Source organism: Anas acuta, chromosome 6, assembly GCF_963932015.1.
Source record: "Anas acuta chromosome 6, bAnaAcu1.1, whole genome shotgun sequence".
NCBI lineage: Eukaryota > Metazoa > Chordata > Aves > Anseriformes > Anatidae > Anas > Anas acuta.
This window is the reverse complement of record NC_088984.1, coordinates 23,333,150-23,360,626: the sequence shown is the minus strand read 5'-3', so window position 1 is coordinate 23,360,626 and position 27,477 is coordinate 23,333,150. Positions and strand designations below refer to the sequence as shown.

At 41.0% G+C, this 27,477-nt stretch overlaps 1 protein-coding gene across 3 annotated transcripts; it reads left to right on the top strand.

Annotated features, from left to right (window-relative positions):
- The first annotated feature begins 570 nt into the window (after positions 1-570).
- NFE2L2 (NFE2 like bZIP transcription factor 2) lies at positions 571-27,477 on the top strand. Of its 3 annotated transcripts, none has more exons than XM_068685776.1 (5): positions 571-801; positions 21,833-22,102; positions 22,266-22,361; positions 22,940-23,119; positions 25,152-27,477. In XM_068685776.1, the coding sequence occupies exons 1-5, from the start codon at positions 772-774 to the stop codon at positions 26,358-26,360; spliced, it is 1,785 nt and encodes a 594-aa protein (XP_068541877.1). In that variant the 5' UTR covers positions 571-771; the 3' UTR covers positions 26,361-27,477. The 3 variants fall into 3 exon arrangements, with proteins under 3 accessions (XP_068541877.1, XP_068541878.1, XP_068541879.1); XM_068685777.1 differs by lacking the exon at positions 571-801 and adding an exon at positions 916-1,064; XM_068685778.1 differs by lacking the exon at positions 571-801 and adding an exon at positions 9,235-9,379.

Sequence of the window (27,477 nt, the reverse complement as noted above, 5' to 3'; positions counted from 1 at the left end):
GGCTTTAATGTGACTTCCATCTTGTTGTACAACTGGACACTGCGGGCACTTAGCAAGTGCTACATGAAGCATACACAGAGGTGTATCCGCAGGTACACAGCTGTGCTAAGCCCAAGAACCTGCTCACGAAAGACTGAGTAGGGTATATAGCGATGAAGTTTTCTCCTAATCTGATCCATACCAATTGAACACCTGGCTGATGATCACTGGAATGGGATGCCATGAGCATTCCTATTACATCTATCTGGAAAACACCATGTGGGAGATTCAAGTGTGTAAGCCAACCCACTGTAACAGTTACACCACACCTGTAGCATTGGCCGGGGCCGTAATACAAGCACCAGGGGAGACGAGGGAGTGGGGGCACCCTCGGAGGAGACATTACCTCGACACACCAGGGCAGGGCGCGCAGACAGCCGGGGCAGCCCCCAAGCCGTGAGCCCGGAGCCCCTCCTTCCTGCCGGGCCCCCGGGGCCGGGCCGGGCCGCGTTCCCGTCAGGGCCGGCGCTGCCGGGAAGGAGCCGCCCCCTGGGCTCCCGCCGCCGCTGAGTGGCCAGGCCGAGGCGGGGCGGGGAGGGGGGCGGCCCCCGGCTGGGCTCGGCCCGGCCCGGCTCTGCCCTGCCCTGCCCGGCCCGGGCCGCCCCCGTCCCCGAAGGGCGCCGCAGCGATCGGGCGGGCGGTGCCGGCCGAGCCGCGATCGCACCGCACCGGCTTCCTCCTTCTCCTCCTTCTCCCCGTGCTCGCGCCGCCGCCGCCGCTTCCCCCCGCGCGATGGAGATCGAGCGGCCGCCCGCCGCCCAGGTGAGGCGGGAGCGGGGCCGCGCCGGGGGCCGGGGGGGACCGGGGGCAGCGGGGGGGCCGGGGCGGGGCGGTCACGCGGGCGGCGGAGCACATGGCACCGCCCCGCCCCGGGCCGCTGAGTCACGGCGGGGGCGGGACCGCGGCGCTTGCAGCCCCCCCTCCGCCCCCCCGAGGTCTGTCTGTCCGTCCGTCTGTCCGTCTGTCCGTCCGTCCGACCTGCGTGGGCGGCCCCGCCCGCCCGCCCGTTCCCCCCGGGATGCCCGGTAAGGAGCCCGAAGCAGCGCGGCCGAGGGGCTGCCCTCGTGGGTGTGACCCCACGCGTGCCCGGTGCCTCCTCGGGGCGCTTTGGGGTCGGAAGGGGGCTGAGAGGTCGCCTGGTCAGGCCGGGGGCAGCACGGCGTGGCACCAGAGGGGGCTGAGAGGTCAGCTCGTGTGACCTCTTGCGTGTCCATTCGGGCTTGGGGCCGGGCAGCGGACCCCATCAGCGGGTGCCAGGTCTAGCGATGGGTGCTGGCAGCCGCAGCGTGAGCGGTTCCTCTGTAGTACTGCAAAGCTGGAGAGCTCTGAGGTGCCTTCAGCGCGTACCTGTGCAGTAGGTGCCACGCCGTGCTTTGTAACACCAAGGGTACTTCCAGCATACCGGCTGCCCTGCCTGTAGGGTAATGTGAGTGGTTCCCACAGGCGGTGTCAAGTCCTTAACAGTGCCATGTGAGCCCCGTGCAGCTCGCTGAATACCACTGCCTGCCCTAGGCCCTAGGCCGTGGCGGTGCCACCTGCCAGCAGGTTTCTCTGCCCCAGGTGGTGCAGTCCGGGCCTGTGCCTTCCCTCAGTGGCTTCTGGGAATCTACAACAGCAAAAGTCAAACCCATGGGCTGGATTCTCCATTAATTTCTTCTTGCCCATACCATCCAGCCACAGCAAGTTTGTTCTCACTTCTGACCTAATCTTGATGCTGCTGATTGCCGTGTACCTGCTTTTGTACCACCTTGCCCCATCTACCAGGAGTTCTCTGCCAGCACACCTAGACTTTGTCACTCATTTGCCTGGCTTATCAAACTCTTTACAGAGCCACCCGTTACGACTTTCCTCCCTGAGTTCAAGAGTTGGTGGCTTCTCCTCTCAAATGCATTCTGAAAAGGCAGTGTGTTTTTTGGGTGGTAAATGGGTTAACTTCTTTTAGATGTAACTTAAAACGTATCTGTTAAATGGGGAATTCAAATATATTTTATCATAAATTGTTCCCTTAGAATGAAAGACAGGGAACACCGTGTTTAGTCCTTCAGATGTGGCGAGGCAGTGACTGGGGGGGTGTGCGCTACTACAAACACCGTGCCGGCCCTTCGTCTTTCGTGTGCGTGGCAGCAGTTGTCATAGCAGTGAAGGTGAACATGGAGGACTGGGACTGCTCTAGCTCTGTAACCAGAATGTAATATTGCTGGTTTTTTGCTACATGCCTCGGTGGGAGTTAGCACAACTGCAATACCCTTGGGTGAGAATACTCCTTTGTTGTAGCGCTTTTCCTGTAAATAAGGCACATCTCTGTGTGCTGAGCTGAAATGGGATGTTGCCTAGTACACACTAGTAATGCAGGTGTTGAAACACCTAAGAAAAAACGCACAGGAACGTGTGTCAAGATGTTTCAAACCAAGTTTGTAAAACCATTGTGTTCTCATAGTAGTTGTTTCCCTCTTCAGTAAACTTGAAGTTACTGAAATTGCTATGTGTGCTGCTTTTAACCTTGTAAGACAGAGCAATGAGCTCATCAGTTATAATTCAGTGCTGAGCCTTGTCAGAAGAACAGACCAAAAAGAACTTACTTTCCAACACAAAGAATGAAGCTATGAGCTGCGTTTACACTGAAGTAACACCAAATGTATGACATAACCAAGCAAGCGAGTAATTGAGTATATATACTTAGGGTTTTCCTACCTACAGAACTGCCCAAAGAGTCTCTAGTGCAATTAGTGATCTGTTCAGTCTAGAGGGCTTTAAGCAGATATTACACACGTGTTTTTATGATGTGCTACATTAAGTTGTCAAGTGAATGGGTTTATTTTTGACTCCCTAATGGCCTATCGTTTCCACATGACACAGATTATGTAGGCAATGACAAACAAGTGTGCTGCTCAGGCCTGGCAACAAGCCTTTGATTTTTTTGTTGTTTCTTAATAATGAGATTGAATAGAAGCATCGATTGATAGATGATGGTATCTGTAGAAATATCTATTATCATAGATATTATCTATTATCATAGATAATAATCTATTTTTGTAGACACATTTCAGTATGGAAAAATACCTCAATTTTTTTATTGTTATCTCTGAAAGAATTGAGGGCACGGGGGCTGTTTAGTCTGAAGAAAAGGAGTCCGAGGGGAGACCTTATTGCTCTCTACTGAAAGGAGGTTGTGATTGAGAGGAGGGTGTTGGCCTCTTTTCCCAGGTGACAAGTGATAGGATGTGAGGCAAAGGCCTCAAGTTACACCAGGGGAGGTTTAGATTGGGTATCAGCAAATTCAGGGAAAGGGTGGTTAGGCCTCGGAGTGGGCTGCCAAGGGAGGTGCTGGGAGTCACCCCCCTGGACGTATTTGAGAGAGGTGAACGTGGTGCTTAGGGACATAGTTTAGTGATGGACTTGTTGGGTGGATGGTGGGAGTTGATGGTTTTAAAGGTCTTTTCCAAGATAAATGATTCTGTGATTCTTAAAATTACAGACAAGTGTGGCTGAGGAGGTAGATAAGAGTATCACAAGCTCTGTCCTAACTATGAATGCATTTATTCAGACCCTCTCAGTTCTTACGTGATTAACCTTGGCGTGATGCTGCACCAAAAAAGGTTTCAGCAAAACCCACAAAACAATGCCTTTCAGTTAAACTAGTGGTAGATGTAATGCAATGCAGTATGTTCAGCTGAAACAAATGTAGAATAATAGGAGATGACCATGGCAATTCTTTAAGGAGAACAACTAATTGGGTATTTTTTGTAACTGTAATAAACGTCCATCATATGGACACTCTTCTGCACGCTCTCTTTGAAATGAGCTAAGAATTTACAGTTATATTGGAAATTGGTGGTAGTGCAAGAAGTTAGCTGAGTCAGAAAATGAGACATGAAGAAGCTTGTGGTTAGAACCCAAAGTTGGAGAAGACTTTGGCTTTGGAAGTTTGCTTGAAAAATATGTGAAAGAGACCAAACTGGAACGAAAAAGAACATTCAGTATAAGCAGAGAGCAGCTGGATGATTTTGTGTGCTTTAAAGAACTTCAGACGTTTTTATAGGACTATGTGGGTGGTTAGGAAGGTTTGTGTACATTTCCCACCAGCATTCATGGGCAAAAATAAATTTTGTCTCTCTGTCCATAACTTTTTTTTAATTGAGAAAATAAAGATGGTACAACATTTATCCTAAGTAAGAATGCAGCAGGCTATATATACTCCTGAAAGCCAAGGATATTGTGAAAATTGTGTTAGATTATTATAGGTGTTGTTGCCCTTGAATACCCTTTTGATTTCTCCTAGTTCTTTTTTCTTCAAGTTCTATATCTTAAATTTGCAAAACAAAATACTACTTGGTTGATAGGCAGTGCTACTTCTGTGATCCTGACTAAAATTAGTGTAGCAATAGTGCATTGAATGTACTTTGTTAAAGAAGTCTCTGATACCTTTGTGGAATATGCTGGGGTTTGTGAGATGATGAGGAGCACTAGTCCGATTTCAGGAGTTGGACTTGATGATCCTTATCGGTCCCTTCCAACTCGGGATATTCTATGATTCTATCCTAGAAGTGGAAGGAGCTAAATGAAATACTTCTTAATTCAATTTCTCAGTCAAAGCAATTTGTATTCTTGGTTAATATCATTTTTTTCCTACATATAGTACTCAAATTTTGTTAGATTTGGTCCTTCAAAGTAAACAACCCCCAAAACAGCAAATCCTGCCACAACTTGTCATTGAAAAATGTTTGCAGTGCATTGATTTTTTTTTTTTTTTTGAAGGAGGGTGAAAGAAGTTGATTGCAGGTCCAGAAAAGGGTGAGCTTACACAGGGGAGCAGGAAATCTTGTAGAAAATTCAGAAGAGTAGAGGATACCGTGTGCATGTTTATAGCGCTATATGCATCCTTCATTGAAAAGGAGGAGTTTGTTTTTTGTATCTAGAACATTGCTTCTTTCCCTTTTTCTTTGAAATTAATAAAGATAAGCTCTATGGTGACTAAACCATTCACTAAAATTAGGCCAATTTGTGAAAGTGTGTTGTATTTACAGTAATTGTGCTGGCTGAGGCTAGTGCAGAACAAGTCTAGGCAGTAACCTGTTGGCATGGATTAAATATTAATCCCCTGATGCTGTGGTTGAATTCCAGCCAGCAAAAAGCCCTCCAGAGTCTCCAGGTTAATCACCTAGTTAAAGTTTGTTTTGGCCTCCATCTCACTCCAACCCTAAGTAACCTGTTATTCTAATACAACACATTCCTAGAGAACTTAACTGAACTGACAGCAAACTGCTTTTTCTGCTACAGGATATTATATCCAAGTTGGACTTTGTGCTATGGAATTCAACTTATGGTGAAGGGAAAATACAACACATTGGTCAGCTTAGTTGTTTTTCTGCAATAATCTAGTTTAACTGGTTTTGGAAACAATTCATCTGCTACTTGCGCAAGTCTTTTTCCATAAACCAATGAGAAGTCTGGTGGGAGTAGTTGGAAGTCATGACTTTAATGCTGTGTTATCCAGAGATGACTGATATACAGTGGTAAACTGAAATCCTGTTCAGTGTTGCTCAACAATAATAGCTTTATGGCATATTTGTTGATGAAGGTAAACAATTAAAGCATCCAATAAGAAATGAAGCCAGCAAAATTATCTGCAGTGTATAAAACTGTTAAAACATGAAAGGCTTATTTGAAACAGATATGGGCAATTGCAATTCAAGTAAAGACAGTCGTTTACTTTTTTGCTTTCCTACCCAGTACCTGCTTTCTGCACAGGAAAAGAAGTAGTAGTAGTACTTGCTAACTAATAGGATAGTGTGCGAGCTTTTCTATTGTGTAAGAACAGTGCTGGTACTCTGTGTAGCACAGTACTCAGGCAAGCACAGGGGCAGTTCTGTCCCTGGATTTCTTTGCTGTGGAGGTTTTTAGATATAAATTTAAAGTTTTTTCTTTACCACCTTTAGAAAAAGAAAAAAAAAAGAAACATTTCCCAGCAGAGTATGCCATTTTAATATTAATTTAGTTTTACCATGATATGCATAGCCCATCAGTGCGCGTTTCAAATAGAAGCAAACTCTCTCAATCTAAATTGGCACCGTATATTTAAATATTAATTTGGATAACCAAGAAATGTATAACAATGTCAAGTAAGGAGAAAAATGTTTAGTGTATTTGACTCCTTCAGCGAAGAGGATTTGTCTTCATGTTATCACACAGAATCACACAGAATGAAGCGTGTTCTGTTCTCTGTCCTTAGCCCTTTTGAATTCTTGGTAAAATGTTTGGTCAGTTTTCTGTAGCAGATCCTGCCTTTTGCATCAAGTGTTGTGTTTATGCATGAGCTTTGTGTTCAGCTGCTAATTTCTACTTTAATATTCAGTTTAAAAGAGTTAAAATATTTCAGTATGTTGACCATAGAAATGTTGGAAAGCTTACAGAAGCTATTAAGAGTATTAAGAGCTCTTAAAGTTAAGTTAGCATTGTTTTATCAGCAGAGTATAACTGCTCCTCCGTGGTGTATTGGTAATCCCCAGTGCAAATACGGATTGGCAAGATGGTATTTGAGAAAAATAGTTAGTGGGTACAATTTATATACTACAGATATGTTTGAAGAATTACCTTAGCTTAGATTTCTGATTTTGGCCTGATTTTTGGGAAGAAGGAATATATAACAACCTTTATTTTTAGTAAAGTAATTGGAAAAGCAGTATAAGTGACTGTTAATGTCTCCTATCTTTCCAGCTAAACTAAATCACTTCAATAATTATGTCTTTGTTTTTGATGATATTACAGTAGTGAGGGAGTTGAGACCACCCAACTTTGCACTTGTTTTGCAGAGTATTAAGACTTTTAGTCCCACTTCTGCAGTATTACTATAAGCAGTGAAATTAAAAAAGATGAGAAAGGAAAAACTTCTCTTAAGTTTGATGTTTTAGGAACAAGTTGTGTACGATCAGTTTGAAATGATCGCTTTCAAACCTTTTAAGGAAGTATCTTCTGTATGGCTATGAAACATAAAAATAACAAACTTTTCTCCCTTGGCCTCACCTCTGTCTTGTAGTTTCAAAGTTTTATTGCTGTTTGCTGTATTAGTATTACATGCTGTCTCTTGTAAGTATGAAAAAACCCACTCGTGGAGACCGCTTGCAAAACAAAGTTTGCATACTTGAGAAATTGACTCAGAAGGAGCTTGGTTGATAGCCTGCCTTTGAGAAGTTTGTTTTGTGTTTAAGGGTGTGCCTATTTGCTGTGTTTGAAATTAATTCCCATTAAATACTGAAGCAGCTACTTTTCTACAACTGAGTTACATGAAAAGTTGCCGTGACTTCGATTTGCTTCCTGCTCAGGTTATCACTGTGTGAAGCCATAAAGAGCTATGATAAAAAGATCCCCAGGAGGGTTGCTTGTTTGAACTCTTAGGGTAAAATTAGTATCTCCCTACTTACTGCTATAATTAGAGTGGAGCAATTCCTGTACTGCTTTGGCTATTTGAAGATCCCTGCCGTGAATTCACAGGCAGCACGTGGCTGATGCAGGTCTGCTGGTCCCACGTAAAATGGCGGCCTTTGCTCCACAGCTGGTATTTGCTTCTGTGCCACCCGGGCACTCGGCCATTTCTTCTTTCTGTCTTCAGGAATTGTGTCCTTGAGTTGTGCCCTGTTGGGTAAGAAGGGTGAATTCTGTCCTAAAACAGGGTATTTCCAGTTAGATCGTGTGCAGTTGTATGACCAGACACAAGTTCCCCAGTCAGTTGGGTAACAAAGTGAGGGGCAAACGTGGGTGGTGGGGTTGGGCAGGCAGCTTTGCGGGTTGATGCAGCTCAACTGGGTAAGATTTCCAGGAGCTTCAACAGGAGAACATGGGAACCTTAGAGGCAGAGGCCATGGTGTCAAGGTGAGTGTACCCCACACTAGCTTCTTACACTAATACTCATCTTCACCAGTATCACAGAAGTAGTGACAGATACATCCCAGTGCAGATAATGCAGCCATTAAGTGTACTGGTCCTGGTGCAGTCATCTGTGATTTATTTAATGTGAGGTGCATGGGCACATTTGCTTCAAGCTGTTTTATAATGCTGAGTTTTTATTGGCACATTATTTTTTTTCTGCTATAGGTGGGCTTCAAGCAGGTCTGGGTGTCAACTGTGGAATTTCTGGGAGATTGTCCTGCTGATACTTTTTAAAACAAAACTTGTTTCAGAAGTTTCAATTTTTTTTGTATGATTTAAGATACCTAAACATCCTTATCCTTAAGTATCTCATACCTGCATGTGCTGAAACAGTAACTTCTGATACTATGCTTTGTAATTTGTTTTGGCTATTTGAACTAGAATATAATACAGTATTATTGGGTTAATTCTTCAGCTTGTATAAGGTGTTGTGACTCTGGACTTCTGTGGTTCTGTGGAATGTTTTCCAGCTTGATTTGTAATACTTTGCAATCTGCCACGTTAAAAATATAGGCTGCACAAATTCCACTTGGGAATCCTTGCTCATCTGATAACCAGTGCGAACATCTCTAGATATCTCTCATCATCTCTGTTTCTTTTTGCTGGTAAACTGAAGAATGAAATCTAATTAAATAATGAAACTGTTAAGGGAGATACAAGAAATCACTGAAGTACTTTAAATTATTCTGAAAAATGGTGTGCTGCTAGGATTAGAGCCATAGAATTATTTTAAATTCAAAATGAAGTTTGGGATGAGAGTTTTTGATAAATTGTGCATGTATGTGGCAGAGATGATGAACAAGGTCTTATAAAATGCAAGTAGTAATGACAGAATTAACACTTAATATCTGACTTTGTGAGTAATGATTTACCCTAACAAGATAGCAGTCTCTCATTGTCTGAATTAATTCTGGTGTAGAGAAATTATGGTCTTGCTTTTTTTTTTTTTTTTTTTACAGGCAGTTTGCTGCAATCTGTTTTTCCCAGTAGTTACTGAGGCATAAGGAAGTAAAGTGTTTTGGTCAAAGACTGAAAACTGTTTGAGATCCAAACCTGACACTTTCTTTGAATTCCATGTTTTCATGTGTTTGAAGTGATCTGCATTTTTCCTTTTTGCTTAACAAATGGATTTCAATTATATCTGGAAAGCAATTAAATCTTCTGTAATTTTTACCAGAAAAAAGTCACCTGTAAATGCTGATTTTAGAAACAGGGTGCTAAATAAACTTATTTTGTTTAACTGGGGGACTTGGCATGAAAATTCCGGTTTGGCGGCAGATATGCAGGACAGTTACTTATTTTCTATTTGACACACCAACCGGTTGCTGCCCTTCAGCTGCTGATAGATACGCCTGCAGTGTGCAGGGATGTTTCACCCTGCCTTTAGAGATTAGACACTTTCTTCAGAGGCAGCAAGGTAAGTCGGTTTCTTCAAAACCTCTTCTGCATTCCAAATGGGATTGTTGTTAAGGATTTCCTTCTCATTTTATTATGCTGGTTAGAGTGACTCTTACAACAAAAAACATGTCTTACTCGAATGGCGTTAGTGTAGTTTACCCCAAAGCCCAGCTGCAGAAGATGGCATGCAGAAACTTAGAGGCAAAAATAGGTAAGATACCTCGTTGGACCCACAGCTCCAAGGAAGAAAGTCCTTCTTCTACAAAGCCAGGAAAACAGAAGGAACACATGGAATGAATTAAGAACTGTGAACATTGTCTCTGGGGTTGGTCTGCTGTTGGGACGGCTCTGCCTTGACTCACCACCACCTCCTTCTGTGCTGATCTGGGAATACCTTGATGGCAGAGTAGAGGAACAGAGAGCAAAGGTATATTCGGTTCATGTTACAGGAGACGTTAAAGAATTCACGAGGGCATTTGATCTAAACTTCAGTAATTTTTGTTGTGATGGTGGAGGGGAAAGGACACAGGTAGTTTGGATGCTTAAGCCAAGGATATGAAAATAGTTTGTTTTCAACTATTTGCTTTTGTTCCAGGATAAAAGATTTACTATGCTGCTTCATTGGATACAGAGTAATTGAAAGTGTAGAACTTTTCTGAAGGAAAAAGGAAGTTTAGCACTCTCCCTAATACTCTTGGCAACCTGTTTTCTTTATCAGAGTTCAACATTCTCCTTTCAGAAGCTGCAGTGGAATGCCTTATCAGGCTGCAGCTTGTGGGCATGGGAGATAAAACTTTGCAGCTCTAGAAAATATCTAAAATGCTCTGTGTTGCCCTCCAAACTGTTTGTATAGAGCACCCCACCAGCACATGCTTAAGGTTTTAACTAAGATAACATTTATTATGTAAATATATTGCTTTATAAATGTTCAAAAGATCAGTTCTTTTTTTTTTTTTTTTCAGATAACAAACCCAGTTATCAACTAAAAATAAATGTTTAACAGGCAACACTGAATGGCTTTGAATTTAAAAGTTCTTGGTTTTCTTGCAAGCTGAATAGCTATCTCCTCTGCCCTTCATCCTCCCAAATATTTAATGTTTGTTAATCAGGAGCATGTTTGCTTATAGGTGGTAGAGGTGTATCGATGTTTATTATTCAAGACAAACAGTCTTGTTTTGGTCATTGTAGCTGCTGGTAGAGGGTATGAGGCAAAATGTGTCAGGGATTGGTACCCACCTTGGTTTCTCAGGTACATCTATTTGATCAGAAGGCTGAAGGAGGCAGCCCTGTTAAAGCTTGCTGTATGGGCTGAGAGCCAGTGAGCTGTTGGTCTGGGTGGAAGGACAGAATTATCGATGGCTGTGTTTGGGGGGGGCGGGTAGGAGGGGGTGTTCTTCGAGGGCATGAAGAATTATTGTGTTTATGGTGTTTGGTAAGAGCTTTAAAACCGTTTACCTTTTCTGGTTCATGTCCTGGAAGATGAATTAGCTCCTCTTGCTTTCAGAGTTTATAATGTGAGGACTACACAGGAATTTAAGAAGTGAGGGGTGGATTGCACAGCACAGATAGCTTTACTTTCTTGTACAGTGTTCAGTTCCTCAGTGTTTACCTTGTTTAAGCAAAAGCCATCTTTGTGTTCAAAAATAATAAATCGTCACATGGACGTGTGGCATGGTGGCCCTTCTTGGCATCTCTTGTTTTAGTTTAACTGTGTAAGACCTTCAGTTTGGAAGAGTTTTCAGAAACCTTCATAGGGATTAGTGATTTTTAGAGGATTGCTTTTTGTTGAGAGATACCAATGACAGTGCTTAAGAAAATGAGCAAATAAACACATCCTTGCCTCATTCTGTAGGAAAACAGTTCCCGTCATGCATCTCTGTGGCTGAAGGAATGGGAAAAGCTGTACTAATTCTTCATGCAAATTTAATCATGATTTCTATGATGTCTTGTAAATTTGGAGAAGGCATTTTTGGTCATCAGCATGAAGTTGAGCTATATGGTTATTTACTGAAACTTCAGTGTGTCATTAATGGAGGTTGTGCATGGTGTCAAATACACCATTTAACCGTGAATTACTTTGTTGGAAAGGTAAAGTGTTACCACAGAAAAACTTGCCATGCTGGGCTCCCTTTCTCAAACCTGTCGTGATTCTGTTGTTCCCAGTGGTGAGCAGTTGCATAGCAATGTATTCTGGCCTTTTCTGTCTTTTTGTTCCCTCACAGAAACTAAATTGCCTTTCCAAGTATATTTGACCCACAAAGGTGTTTTGTACCCGTGCCCCGCACAGTTCGGTGGGAGGCAGGCATTGAAGCACCGCCAGATGTGGGGTGCTGTGTGTGGTGTGTAGCACAGTGTAGCTCAACGCCTCTGCAGCAGCGTAACTGTGTGGGTGCTGAGTGTTACTGTCTGCTGTGCGTGGGCACGCTGGGCATTACTGTGTGCTGATTGACACATTTTCTGGAACTGTAACTTAAATATAAAAAGGAAGAAGCAACAAGACAAGGACAATGTAGAGCTTTGAACTGGGAAGGCAATACAGAGAGTGGGTCTGGTCAGGCTTGGGTACTGTTGGGCAGTACTGTTGTACAAGTCGTCTGAGATCACAGAGAACATCTTGGTAACTTGCAAAGCAGTGAATTTACTTGGGAGTTACCAATCTCAACAGAACAGCAAAAGCTCTCGCTTTGTGTCCAGGCTACTCCTGCAGGCTGCTCTGAGGATGAGGGTGACAGACCAGTCCTGCCTCAGAAATAGAGGACTGGGATCCTGTGAGATGTGGCAGGCTTCTTTCTGTCCAGTTAATGTTTTTGTTACTTAGTCCTTAAAAGAGTACAGTGCCTCATTAATATTCTCTTAATGGAGTATTTTTAACATAAAACAGTCTCTGATTTTTTGTGTACCTTTGCATTATTACTTTTTATTCTCAGGCTCATATTCTTAAGGCATGACTTCTAGGTTGATGAGCTGTTTGTGTGGTGAGTTCTCTGAGTTTGAAGGCATCCTTGCTCTTTCCTCGTCGGCTGGGTTTGGAAGCATGGAGGAGTTTTTGTGATGCAGCCCTACAGGGTCAATTTCTGAAGGAGGGCTGATGGATGCGTGCTGGCACTGCAGTTAGTGAACCTCCTTGCTTTTCTAACCCACACAGATATCCCAGTTGTTTGCCCTTCTAGTTTGGCCCATAAACAACAATGACAAAGTTGCTTATGAGATCAGTGGAGGGAAACTTGGTGAGACAAGCTTCTTGTAATACTAGAGCATACAGTTTCCATATCCAGGCTGTTGTGTAGCTGTAAAAACCCATCTGGTGCCTGTCCCCATAACTTGCCCAGCCATCAGAAAAATGACAGCTTAGTGTGGGCCTAACAGTAAGATTGCTTTTGAGTAAAAACTTACAGCTCAAGAAAGAGTATAAGTAATCCTTGAGAGTATTTTGACCCATAACAGATACTGTGTTCTCATGTTTGGCTTGAAACACACTTTTCCAAAAAATTTAATCCTAGTGAAAGCAAAATAGTGGCTAATAGTGGCTAATAGTTTATAACCTGAGGTTAATACAACCTTATAAATGTTATTTACAGTTTAATTAGGTTCTTTTCTCTGTTTCTGTGTCCATGTTTTCTTACTTCCCGATTAGTTTCATTGGACATAAGAGCATGTTATAATTTGACTGGGTTGGGTTTCCCAGATGACTGAGCCATTATTATAAGCAAATCCTCTACTAGATAAACTAATGAGTACCCTGTGGCAGTGTCCGCTCACAGTACATGCCTGGCTGGGAACAGCAGGATAGCTTGAAGATAATCGTTTAACAGGTAATTGTTTTCCAAGTACTGTAGGTTCCATATACAAAATGAATCAGGACACAAAGACTTCTCTGTTACTATGGTTGAAAGATCAGCAGTACTTTCAGATGCTGTTTATTTTTTTTTACATTATTTGTTACTTTTGTTTACCTGTTAAGGATATTTTTGCTGTATGAATGAGAAAATCCAACAAATGCCTTTTTTTTTTTTTTTACAGTAAAGTTTTTAACTTGTGGGAAAAAAAGCAAAGCTATTAGGACCAGCTTTTCTTGAAATGAAATAGACTTCTGGCTGGCTGCTATTTGAATGTCTTTCAAAATGGGGTTACGTGGTGCAGTACATGGTGATTAGACAGCAGCTAGAAATTAAGCCACAACAGAATCACTCATTTTACTTGCTGGGGCAGCAGAGCAGAGTTTTGTTGATGGATCAAGCATGTAAAAACAAATACACAGCCTAACCCACTCTTTTATAAAACAATCCAATTTTTTTCCCAGCCTCATTATGCAACTTGTGCAATGGATTGTAACTTGTATACATACTTTGTGTGCTTATTGACTTAATCATTTTGTAATGCTGCTGGTGAAAGAGTAAAGAAATTGCAAGTAAATGGCTCTATTAAGTTGAAAGGGATTCACAATTTGAGTAGAGGGGGCAACAACACTAGTATACCAGCCAAATACACTGCAGAAAAGTGAAATTTAGATGAACACAATGTAATTATGATCTAAAGGGGGAAAAGGGAAGAATGGAAACCATCTGACTGAAACAGCAGAGCAAAGAGAACATGTCAGATTCATTGCTTTAGACACTCATGTTCCAGAAAGGAGAGTGGGACTCCAAGAGATTTAGGATGAAGTTTGAAGAAGCTGGATGACACCCATAACCACTTCTGGCTTTTGCTTCGTACCCAGGGTAGTACTTATAAATATGGGCATAGTTAGAGTTAGTAAGAAAAGTTTACTGTCATCAGCTTACAACATTAGACCTCACTCTGTCATTTCCTTTAGGCTAGGCAGAAATAAGGGGATAGAATGCAAGACAGATTTGGCCATGAATACTAGAGAATAACTTTGATATCACTCCTTATTTTGTTTGTATAATATCTGATTTTTCAGATTAAGACTCCATGTGCTGCAAGCCATGGAAATGAGTGTTCTTGGACAATATTTTTTCTTGAAATTTTTAAGATTTTGAGGGATGATCAGTAGTGGGATAATTCAGCCCCTGGAAATCACATCCTCTATATTAAACTCAATTAATGTAAAGCTACTTTCTAAAAATTGACTAGACAAGTTAGAAAAACACAGACGCTTCTGGAGCGTGCAAGAAAGAGTACCAAATATCTCCAGCAAGGAGATCTGCAGTGCTGAGGAAGAATCCCCTCAGCTGTTGTACCAGAGATGGCCACCTCAAGGTGGACCAGGCATGGGGGGCAAAGGATGCGTGTGTGTTTGTGACTATGGAGGTGGATGAGCTGGAGAGGAGGATGCCACCACTCCTCCTGCTGCTGGGCACTGGACTGTGAAGGGGTGCCAGCGGCCTTCTGCGTGTGTTCAGTGTTTTAAGGAGGGGCATGGAGGTGGGGGTGGATGGATTTTGCAGAAGAGAAAGCTATTGTTGAAGTAAACTGCTATGTATGTCCCTTCTCCTTCTCTTTGCTGTCTTTGTGATGTGATTTTCATCACTGGTGGGCTTACTCTACTGCTTGCGTTAGGAGTTTGCAGTTTTTGGGGTTAGAATGAAGGTAGACCTGGCCTATGCATTAATGACCATAAACATCCTAAAACAGTTATTCTTTATGGCAGTTGCATTCTCGCTTGTTTTACATTCGTCAGGCTTAAAGAAAGCTAGCTGTATTTTCACAACTGTTAGAGAATATATAAGGTATGTTTTGTTCCTGGCAGTTTGGAAAGCTTGCTTGCCATAGCATGTATCATATGGGAAAACCATCACGTTGACAGCTGTAAGCAAAACCAGGTCTTACAATCATTGCCTTTGTTGATACCATTCCTGCAAGAAGGCACATCAGGTGAAATATATAAATCATCCACTTCTCAGAGGAGTTATTTCTGGAGCAGGGGTTGGTAGGGTAGCAGGGCCAGGGGTGGTACAGGGGCAGTGGCCGAGTATCGCTTGCGGAGGCAGATTGCCTTCCTGCCTGTCTGAACCTCTCCTGGTCCGTGTCAGAAGAATCCCAAGACAACACTCACTGAAGCTTTCTTAAGAACGCTGGGCAGTCTAGCAGAGTAGTTTTTCAAGTGATTTAATTTATAAGAGTATATTCTGCTGATTTGGCATTTATTAGGAAAGCTTGCTCGAGTACAGTGGGAGCTACAGTCTGAAATACGAGATGTATGTTAGGAGAAGACAGAGGCTAAACACTTCTAGCTAATGAAATACCAGAACTTCTTGTGTTCCTGGCCTGGCAAAGCACACTAGAGCTTTCTTCGGTAAGAAAATGAAATTTGTGTACAAACATTTATGTTTCAGGGACTGAGCTTATTTCATCTGTCTCTGTTGGGGCAGAAGAATGTCGCAAGAAACATGGCCAGCATTTTTCAATGGGCTTGCTTATATAGACATGGAATGGAAATTCTCTTATAGCACTTGTTCTTTAAAGCTGTGGCTTTCCAATCCTTTTAGAGTAATTTTTTTTTCTTCCAGGTAAGCCAGCCTTCTGGGGCGTAGATCTTGGTCAGCAAACTCTTTTTAAGGCAGCCAAAGATTAATGAGGGCTAGGAAGACAAATAGGCATCAAGAAGCTGATGCAGGCAATGCCTGAGATGTACTGGTTTAGTGTTGGGCATACTAGTAGTGCTAGCGGCACAGGTATGGACAGAAGAAGGACCACTCCTACCCAAGCATGCGGTTTGCCCCTGCGCTGCCTGGAAAAAGGTCTTGGTGAAGAATGTGGGACAGCAGGCAGTTCCACAGGGTGGTCAGGGACTTGACCTTGTGGATTCACGAATCACAGGTTGCAGTCATGTGGCATTCTTTGGCAGCTGTCTGTCCTGTCACGTTCCCAAATCCTAAATCTAGACATCTAAAATTGATATTGTCCCTCTGCCCTCCAGCATAAATAGCTTCTGCCACTCTTTTCCCCATTTTTAAGTGCTGTTTTTTCATGTCTCAAATTAACTTCTGTTCTTCATGTTTCCAGTTGTAAGGCATTGAAAATTTTGGGTTAGCTTTCAAAACTTATTGTTTGTAAAAACTGAAAGTGTTGGGGTAACTTTATCTGCTTTCTGTGTTTTGTCTGAGTCATGGGGCTTGTGTGTACAGGGTTTTTTTCTGTAATTGACTTGCAATTAACTAAGTAGTTTAACTCAGTGAAGAACTGCCAGACTGGAAGATCTGGAATATAGAAAAACAAATTGGTAATTATAGTGATTTTGGAGGTCATCTGAAAACATCAAATGATTTATAAACCATCCTTAAAACCTACTTGAGCAAAATCAGTTCCTCTTGAGGATAATGAAAGGAAGATGTTCAGCCATTGCTCCCACTGCTTTTTTTGAGTGAATGCTCAAGAAGAATGCTTCCAGCTCTGTCTCTTGGACTTGCATTGTTACCTAATCCCCTCCCTTTCATTCTTGTCTTGAAGTATTTCAGGACTTTGATCTTTACTTCCTCAACAGTGTTTTGAATACAGCAAAAATTTAACATGCTTTCTGTTTGTTCCTTTCCCTTTCTGGAAAGCAAATGGAAAATGGGTTATATGTTGCCAAGCTCTTTCTGTGAATAAGCTGTAGGAGTGTTTTCTTGCTTCTTCTGGGATCTTCTGAGCTCCCTGCTGGATGCAATATCCATCAATTCTATTGCTCTTTCTATTTATTCATGCTGGTATGTGAATTTTTCTCTTAAAGTTAGGTGCTAGTGGATCATGGGAAAGAAAAAAAACATCTTTGTCTGTTGAGAGCTGTTGCTAATGTCCCAGTTTATATTGCAAAAGGCATGACTTCAAAAAGTAAATGTGCCAAACCCATGGATGTGCTCTGTATTAAGGGGATAGTGAACAGGTTGAAAGCTCTGTCAGAGATAGCAGATTTTCTCTACTGACACTTGGGCCGCTGGATGTTTCCACCTTGATGACTACCTGTAAGTGGCTTATAGTCCAAACAAAAATGAAACCAGCCAGATAAAACAAACAGGCATGAAATGGAAAGATTAGCATTTTATTTTAAACCACAAAAGTAAATCTAAGAAAAAAAAAAAATAAAATAACACAGGGTCCCTTTGTTTTTGTTTACTCATACTGCAAGTATGTTTTCTTAGGAGCAATAAGAGTTAATTGTCAAACTTTACAATGTAGTCAGAGATTTTCTCATAAAATGTATAACAGACTCTGCCCAGATGGCAAATGCTGATATGTAAATCTAAAACATGAAAATTTCCATTGGGGGCCAGATGGTGGCTTAATGTGAATTGTTTAACATTTATGTTTATCTTATTAAAACTGCCTTTATAAGTCCAAACTAAGCTATCAATGTGGTGGGAAGAGCATATCACTAAATGAACAAAAAAGCAAACCATGAGTTCGAGGCACCTCTTATGTGGATCACAGGAAAGCAACGCGTGTCCTCCTCTGCTGGGAGGCGGTCGTCTTCCGTTTACAAAATGGTGAAGAAAACACTAGAAATAAAATCACTGCTCGTCTGCACAGGAAAAATATTAAGCACATGTTATTCTCCCAGAAGATTGGAATAGTGGGCAGCAGTAAGTGCATTAAATACCCTTGTGTGTTTCCCCTCAGAACCCGGGGCTCAGGGGGAAGGAGCCGAGCTGTGGTGCAGGGGGAAGCAGTGCAGCCGAACCCCTGCTCCTCGTGCTGGGGAGGGCCGGCTGTTCCTGGGCCTCCTTTGGCTCCTGCCAAAACAACCACTTCCTCTGATGCAATTCAAGAAATTACACAACGGAGGAAAGAACAAACGGGCACTTGTGGACTAAGTCACATGAGGGGCTGCTGGCGCCTTTACAGTAAATACGTGGGATATTCAGGGAAGTGGTGAGCGGGGCTTCGCAGTACAGTAGCCAGCAGCTGTTCAGGTAAATCCTCCAGAGTTCCTCGTGCACACGCTGAGCTGAGCTACAAACCTCTGCTGGGGTTTCCCTCCCTGTGAATCTTCTTGAGCCCAGCGCCTCATGTCGAGTCATCCAAAAATCAGAAGGCAGCTGTTGCACAGGCAAGAACTAAAACACCTCTTACTGGCTTTAGTTACACACTAAATACAGTAACGGGCATCGAATACACGGTCACTTCTGTGACGCTTTCACGGTGAAAGGCTACAAATGCTTCAGTGATAACCTAAAACAGGGTGCCTGCATAACACGGATACATCTGTGTTCTCAAGGCTGAGAAATAACTGGAAGTGGAAGGCTGTGGGAGGCCAAAGGAACAAAATTGCAAAATATTTTCTTCAGACTGCAATTTCTTTTTTAGTTCTTTGCCATCACCTCATGCTGGGGGTGGTGAGTCACCCATCAGTGAATCACTGGTCAATGTTGACTCCATTAACCTTGACCTGGGGCTTTGGCCTAGTGCCCAGAATTTTTTATTTTCTTGAAAGGGCTAAAATCATTGGCTGAAATTATAGATAAGTGTTAGATGACAGGTTATATTTAAATCAATTTGATGATTTTAAATATTAACTTTCTGAGCAGTAGAACACTTCCTCCATGCAACCCATTCATGTGAAGAGTACTGACTCGCACTGTTACTAGAATTCAAGGCCAGTGTTGCTGTATCTGTGTAGAATTCTCCAAGCTGGAAACAGCAGGACTTGTTTCCAGTTATAAGGTGATCATTAAAAGCAAACAAACTTTTTTGGTCTAAGTGCCACAAGAAGAAATACATTAAAAAAATAAAATAAAATGCTTCTGACAGTCATCTTTCTGAAGTGCAGAGCCACGGCGCTGCTTAGCAAAGCTCTGAGATTAGCCAGAGGTTTGATACTGAGCTTCGTACGGGGCCTTGAAGGGCGGCAATACAAGTTGGTCAGTGCTGTGACATTCCTCAGGCAACAACCCTGGGTCCTGAAGAGAGACAAGCGTGCTTGCTTCCTTCCCTCGATTCTAGGACAGTGCTGAGTGTGGTGCTGCAGCTTTCCAGGGGCAGCGTGCAGCTGCACCATTCCGCTTGTCCAGCTGCCGTCTGCGGAGTGCTCTCACCCCCCCCAACAAGGCAGCCCCCAGAGCTCCTTATTTTGCTAATGAATACATCCAGTAGCTCCTAAATCCTTCAGCCATGCTGTGCCTTAAGGTTTTGTATTAAGGCAATGTGGTTTTCTTAAGGAAAACATGCTATGCCTTCTGTACCTCTTTTTTGATCGCTTGTGTGTTTTGTGATCTAAAGTGAAACTGCACAGCAGTTCTGCTATTTTTGTGCAATAGTCTGTTGCAACTCGGAGAAAAACAGCTCCTTTAATTCACAACCTCATGCATTATACACGCACACACGCACAAATCTTTTGAGTCACATTTGTAATGGTGCCTTGTAAATGAATAATTCAGAAGTGAGTCCTAAAATCCAGATCCTGCAGTTTTATCCAGAACATATTGCAAATGCTCTGAGCCTAGGAAACAGTTTTGAATCTGCTGCAGAAGGAGACAGTGAGCAGCTGGTAAACTACTGGCCCTTAATGAAGCTATACCATATTGCAGCATCTCCAATTACTGCAGAACTTAATTAGTTCATTTTACCCTGCCAATCTGGAGAGACCAAACATTGTCTTGGGCAGCCACTGCAATTATTTCAGCTTCTTCATGGCTGGCCATTAAGTTTGGTCTCTCCCAGCAAGGTATATTTAATATGTCTTAGGCTTGATAATTGCATTGTTTCATAGATACTCTACATAACTGCCTGATTTTAGAGAAAAGTCATTTTTTAATAACTGATGGAATAATTCATGTGACGTGTACATACGAGTGTTAGTGGTACAGACTTTGTAACGAAGAGAAGACTGCCTTGGTTTGTAACTCTTGTATAGAAGTGGTCATTTCGGATGGCAGCATGGTGTGACACTTAGGTTGCTTGGCTTCTCTACTTGAAAATACTCTTGAGAGAAGAGAATGTTTTAGTTTGATATGGTGGCAAAATTAAATCTCTTGTTAGTATAGAACTGTTAACTGGGTCAGTAAAGTTCTGTTCAAATGAAATGTGCAAGGAGGGTGTTGGTCCCTCTTCTGTGGTGACAAGTGATAGGATGCAAGGAATTGGCCTCAAGTCGCACCAGGGGAGGTGTAGATTGGACATTAAGAAGAATTTCTTCACTGAGAGGGTGGCCAAGTGTTGGAATAGGCTTGGCTGCTGTCATGGTTTTGGCTGGAATCGAGTTAATTTTCTTTGTAGCTGCTGTGTTTTGGATTTTTGATGAAAGTTGCAGTGATAACAGCGATGTTTTTCGTTGTTGCAGAGCAGTGCTTACACAGAGCTGAGGACTTTCCTGCTTCTCGTGGAAGGGAAGTGGAGGAGTCCACTGGAGGTGTTTAAGAGACACGTGGTCGTGGCACTAAGGGACGTGGTTTAGTGATAGGACTTGGTAGGTCAGGTTCATGGTTGGATTTGATGATCATGAGGGTCTTTTCTGACATAGATGATTCTGTATTATTTGTAGTGTACTAACCCGGTAAAGATGCCTGAGACTAAACATTTTTGTGCGTTGCTGCTAAAGGGTAATTTTAAGAATAACAAATTATGCCAAAAAATCAATGTTGCAGGCACCAGCTAGATTTTCTTGTCATTTACCTAAATGACAAATGTGGCTACCAATTATTAAAGTATTCTATCAGCTAACATCCAGATTAATGATTTCTGAATGTTGTTTTTACCTTGCAGAAGAAAGTAGTCCAAACGTCAGCCCTTAAAAATACCAAGCTCTTAAACAGTTCAAGAAAAAAAAATAAATAAATAGGACAGAGCCCAGTTGATTAACAAAATTTGACACCAAGTTTATACTCAGCTCCAAACCAACCACGCTTAGAATGTCAATTTAGACTAAGCTTTAAACTACAAATTTTTAGTAACAGTGTTATTAATGGTGTTTAATTTTACTGTGATAGTATGTCAAGTGGTGACTTTGAAACCAGGTTATTCTCCAACTATGTAGCCCTGTTCTTTTGATCTTTGAGATTAATACTTAATACCAGCATCAAACATAAATATTTTAAAATGTGTTTTGCAGTATGGTTATTATAGCTACTTCAGACAGCCCCCTATAATGTTTTTAATCAGTTTTTACTATTTCATTAGATAGTGCTGAAAAAAAATTACACAGGCAAACTTTTTAATTTATATTTCTTTCTTTTTTTTTTTTTTAACTTTGTTAATGTGACATAATTCCTCCTATAGTTTCATGTTTCCTATAAGATAATGTATTAAAGAAGAATGTATTTATCCTCTGGCTAGTTTGTATATCACCTTATCTGTTTTAACAAATTGCTTAGTTTCTGTGAGCCTGTGTGGGGGCCACCGCAACCAAATCATCATCAGTTCACACACTTAAGGTCGTATAGAGACATCTTTTATTTAGATAAATTTTTAGGATTAAGAGAATAAATGTCGGATACATGAGTCTACATGTTTAATACAGAATTTAAAAGCTTTCTTATTGTTCTAAATGAGTTCTTCTGGGGAGGAGGCTTGCTTCAAAAAAGCATTTCTATTACAGGACATGAACTTGATTGACATCCTTTGGAGGCAAGATATAGACCTTGGGGCAAGGCGTGAAGTTTTTGATTTTAGTCAACGACAGAAGGAGTATGAACTCGAGAAACAGAAGAAACTTGAAAAGGAAAGAGAAGAGCAGCTCCAGAAGGAGCAGGAGAAAGCCTTGCTGGCTCAGCTGGAGTTAGACGAGGAGACAGGTGAATTTGTTCCAGTTCAGCCAGCTCAGCGCATTCAGTCAGAAAACACTGAGCCACCAATCACTTTTTCACAGGTAAACTCTAATTGTGTTTGTGAGTGTGTTTCAATCTCTTTCCATCCACAGGAAGACGTAATGGTAATGGTTACCTAAAATGAATTTGCATTCGTTGGTGTAATGGAAGATTCTTCAGTTATTCAAAGATAGTGACATGTTTTTTCATAACTTTCCTATTTAGAGCACGCATACTTCAAAACCAGAAGCAGAGGCCTTGTCCTTTGATGACTGCATGCAGCTCTTGGCAGAAGCATTCCCGTTTATAGATGATAATGAGGTAAATGCTCACTACAGCGGTTTCGTGGGTGGTCTTCCAGGGGATCAGTTTCACATTTTGTCTTCACTGTAATATTATTTTGTGATATGATTTGTTTTGTCCCCAGCCAACTCCGACTAGAATAAAGCAGCGAAGTAGGCTTAAACTAGGGCTGTATCAGGCGCGGGTGGCATGGTGCTGTTGTGCTCGCTGAGTCCTACTGCCAGGATTCAGTGTATAGTACCAGCTGATGGCAGTCATGCCAGTTACTGCAAATAACAATAGCAGTTTTGCAGCTTGTTGCAGCGAGCTTAGTTCAGCTCTTTGAAGTTAGTGTATTTGGGTTGCTGTATTTTGATGTACTGACCCAGACTATATGATGTGTAAAGATAAGTTCTTCATTGGTCAGTTTGTACTTTTTTCCCATTTCTGTCTTTAATATAAAACCTTTCACAGAAACACTTTTATATTACCCCATTATTTACAATAAATGCTTTTGTTAAGAAACACCTGTCTATTCTGCAGAAATAGCTGAACAGCAAAACCAGATTTTTGTTTGGGGAAATTCTAAATGTATGTGTGTTTGTTCAATGCTCCAGGCTTCTTCAGCTGCATTTCAGTCAATGGTTCCTGCTCAGATTGATAGTGACCCAGAGTTTATTTCCTCTAATCAAACTCAGCCACCTGAATCACCTGGTATAGTTCCACTTACTGATGCGGAGAATATGCAGAACATAGAGCAAGTCTGGGAAGAATTATTGTCCCTTCCAGAGTTACAGGTAAACGTTTAGTATGATACGCATCTGAAAAAAATTGCAGGTTATTGCAATAGAGTATGGTATGTCAGATAATACAGTAAAATAGCATCTTAAGCTGTGGTGGTTATCGCTAACTTGTTGCACCCTATACTTGTAGTATGTCTGTAACTGAATATGACCTTTAATTTTAAAAAATAAATTGAAGAATTTATAGGGCAAAGGAAATAGTGTTTCATCAGAAGGCCTTAATAAAACACAATATATCTTCCCAGCCAGAACTTCCCCATATTTGACAAACCCTTGTTTGCATCTATAAGCAAGCTGTTATTGCACAATCATAATTGAAATTTCAGCTGCTTAAAAAGGAACATTTCTGAATTATAGAATGTGAATTGTTTCTGCAAGCATTACTGTAAATGTCTTTTTTTTCCAGTGTTTAAGTAGATTGAATGCAGAAATAACCGTAAATGATTTACACAACCTTTATCTAAGGAAAAGATTTTGTGAAAAATAATAGAACATATAGTTAGACGTATAATTATACTTGACTCTTAACACATGTAAGCAATAGCTATATGTAATGCTAAATATAATATATATATAAGCTATATAATATAAAAGCTATGTATAACACACATGAACTGAATATTTCAGAGGAACAATAGACAGCTAGAAAATCACTGACATTACTAAATTGTGTATTACAGAGGGCATCTAGTCTGTTTTTTTTCAGTATTTTCTATTTCTCTTTTATTTAGATTTGACTATAAAGTTGAGCAAATTTATTTTCATGTATATTATTGTAGAATATTGCCATTCTTTGGCATAATGTTGCCCTATGTTATGCTGTTATCATGAGGTGAATGCTTGGTGGAATGCCTGTGAACCCAAATCATATTTAAATTTAGAGGAAAAAGTGATTACAGGAACTGCATTCTTCCTGCCATCCTACATTTTCCTGTTAGTCTTTTCATATATTTCAGAAATTTCCTAGTTTTCTAATCTGCGGTAGGTTTAAAAGCCCCAGATAAGTTGCAAGAAGGAACTGGCTCTGAAGAGGAAGATGAAAATATTGTAACAAACCAAACTAAAATTGTCTGTTGTATTAATTCTGAATAGTAGTTCAATAATCTTCTGAAAGTAAGATAATTAAATTGAGGGTGTTGCCTTTATGAGCTGTGTTTGAAGGGAAAAAAAAGCTCTCATTCAAAACCTTAGCTTAAGCCTTGTATGATCTCTGGTTAAATAGTTGGTGTGTGGTCTCTTCTTAAAAGAAACAAACATTTGGTAGTTGCCCAATTCTTTGGGGACAGCAGGCGCACTCACTTCAGCTTCAGTTAAGAAACTGCCACGTTGTTGGAAAGAACATTGGCCTTGTAGCCAGTAAAAGCCCATTAATGTAACAGCCTTAGACACTTGCACTGATGTTAGCCAGCTTAACTAAGAGTATGTGGGGTGAGTTAATGTTTGTAAGGTTTCATACTTTTTTACTTCATGGAGAATGACATTTCTCTGCACTGAACAGCTGCTTCATTCAGTAAATCCTAAAAGAATCTTGTCTATCAAGAAAAAGGGATCATCACATAAAATTAATTTAAAGATTGCTAAAAATACTTTGCTACGAATGCTGAGTAAGTCTCATTCAATTATTTTACATTTGCTTTACTGAGGCCATTACTGCAGTGGTGCTTGTGAGAAGTTCAGACCTGACTGCCCCACAATCCCCACTGGCATCTTGCCATGACAGGAGGGCTCTGTGCAGTTTCCATACAGCAGAGTGTGTTGGGATAGATGTCTGGATGGAGGCTTTGATGTTTTATTCTAAATAGTGTTGTCCAGAATAAGTTGATTCATACCCTGCTTAGGTATCTATTCTTCCTAGATTATCTCCCCACAGTACAAATACGTTCTAGTCATCTAGGTTACAGCAGTGTTACAGTACCCCATGTGCACGTTGATGGCTAAAATATTTAATGGTTGTGGATTCTGTAAAAAGATTTTATCATCAATCGGTGATGTGTTGCTCAATTCCTCTCTTACATTTCCCATGCAGTGTCTTAACATTGAAAATGATAACCTGGCTGAGGTAAGCACAATCACAAGCCCTGAAACCAAGCCAACAGAGATGCACAACGGCTATAATTACTACAACTCATTACCCATCATGAGAAAAGATGTTAACTGTGGTCCGGATTTCCTGGAGACTGTTGAGAGCCCTTTTCCCAGCATTTTGCAAACAGAAGACAGCAGCCAGCTGGTGGTGAACTCTTTAAATAACACATCCACCTCAAACCCCGATTTTTGTGAGGATTTCTATACCACCTTTTTGTATTCAAAGGGGGACAGTGATGTAGCAACGACAAACACTATCAGTCAATCACTTGCAGAAATTTTAAGTGAACCTATTGATCTTTCTGATTTCTCACTGTGGAGAGCTTTTAATGATGAACACTCAGGAACTGTACCAGAATGCAATGATTCTGACTCCGGTATTTCACTGAATGCAAATTCTAGGGTAGCATCACCTGAACACTCTGTTGAATCATCTGCCTGTGGAGATAAGACTTTTGGTTGTAGTGATTCTGAAATGGAAGACGTGGATAGTTCTCCTGGAAGTGTGCCACAGAGCAATGCTAGTGTGTACCCACTGCAATTCCAGGATCAAGTACTTTCTTCCGTGGAGCCAAGCACTCAACCACCTAGCTTACAATGTACAAACACACCAAAGAAAGACCCTCCTGCTGGTCCAGGCCACCCCAAAGCACCGTTCACAAAAGATAAGCCTTCAGGCCGCCTTGAAGCTCATCTCACAAGAGATGAGCAAAGAGCAAAAGCTCTGCAGATCCCTTTTCCTGTAGAAAAAATCATCAATCTCCCTGTCGATGACTTCAATGAAATGATGTCTAAGGAGCAGTTCAGTGAAGCTCAGCTTGCTCTTATTCGAGATATACGCAGGAGAGGCAAGAATAAAGTGGCTGCTCAAAATTGCCGTAAAAGAAAACTGGAAAATATAGTGGAACTGGAGCAAGATTTGAGTAACCTAAAAGATGAGAGAGAGAAGCTGCTTAAAGAAAAAGGGGAGAATGACAAAAGCCTTCGTCAAATGAAAAAGCAACTAACCACCTTATACCTTGAAGTTTTCAGCATGCTACGTGATGAAGATGGAAAATCTTACTCTCCTAGTGAATATTCACTGCAGCAAACTAGAGACGGCAATGTCTTTCTTGTTCCTAAAAGCAAGAAGTCAGAGACTAAACTTTGAAGGGCAGCACAGCTGGCTAGTGTTCTCCGAGTTACTATTTTTGTACCATTATCCTGATAGCTTTTACTGTGAGGTGGAATGCAGAATTAGGTAATATTTTTCAAGTAATTTCTATGCAATGATGATTCTAAAATTAAAAATTAAGTTTAAGGAAGATGCAAGTTTAATAGTGTAATGCAGATGTATGTATGCAAAATTTGTAATCTCACTTTTTTAACAGGCATTTCTTCCTTTTAGCACCACTTTGAGTAGTTTCCATGTATGTGTAAATATTTAAAGATACCATATTTATATACTGTTTCTATCTCTTGTTATAGATTTGATATATATATATATATATATATAAAATGATTTTAGCCTCTAAATATAATTTCTTGCAAGACAAACAGTATGGCTTCTGACACTTTTAAAAAAATAAATATGCAATAGTGTTTCCCCTTTTTCTTACGCATTTATATTTAATATGATTTTAATTTAGTATAAAAGTTGATACTTAAGTGTTTGATTTTGGTTTGTCTTACCAGTTCATTAAACATTTTTTCCACTCTACTTTGTATGCATTTATTTCCCTTATGTAGATTATTTGCTGATTCAGATACTCTCACTTGTTTTCCAAGGATAAGTCTTCTTGCAGCAAATATGCTTAATAACCAGAGATGTATCACACGACATTGTCATTGTTGTTAGTGCTTAATCATAATTTTAACTCCTGTTTGGAAGGACTGTGAAATCTAAGTTTCAAGTGTATGCTAAGTTTACATAACTTGTTTTGCTCTTTGAACACTACCTAAAAGCTCACGATGAGATCTTTCCTCCAAAGGCATTAGAAGTCATTAGAATCTGTGAAATAAACCTTGTCAGCATTATGCATTTTTCCAACTAAAAAATTCTGTATGTTTTTCAGCAATTGTTCCAGAAATACATTATGCATCTCTGATCAGCAAGCATTGTTTGTCACTGCTAGTACATTTGAGGTCATGCAAAGAGACATACTAACTTTGAGGCAACTGCACTATTTGGAACATGTTCTCAGTTAATTGAAAAAATGTTGTGGAGTTTGAAATTGAAATAAGATTAAAAATTGGTCAAATAAATATTGATTCTTTTACCCTTCAAA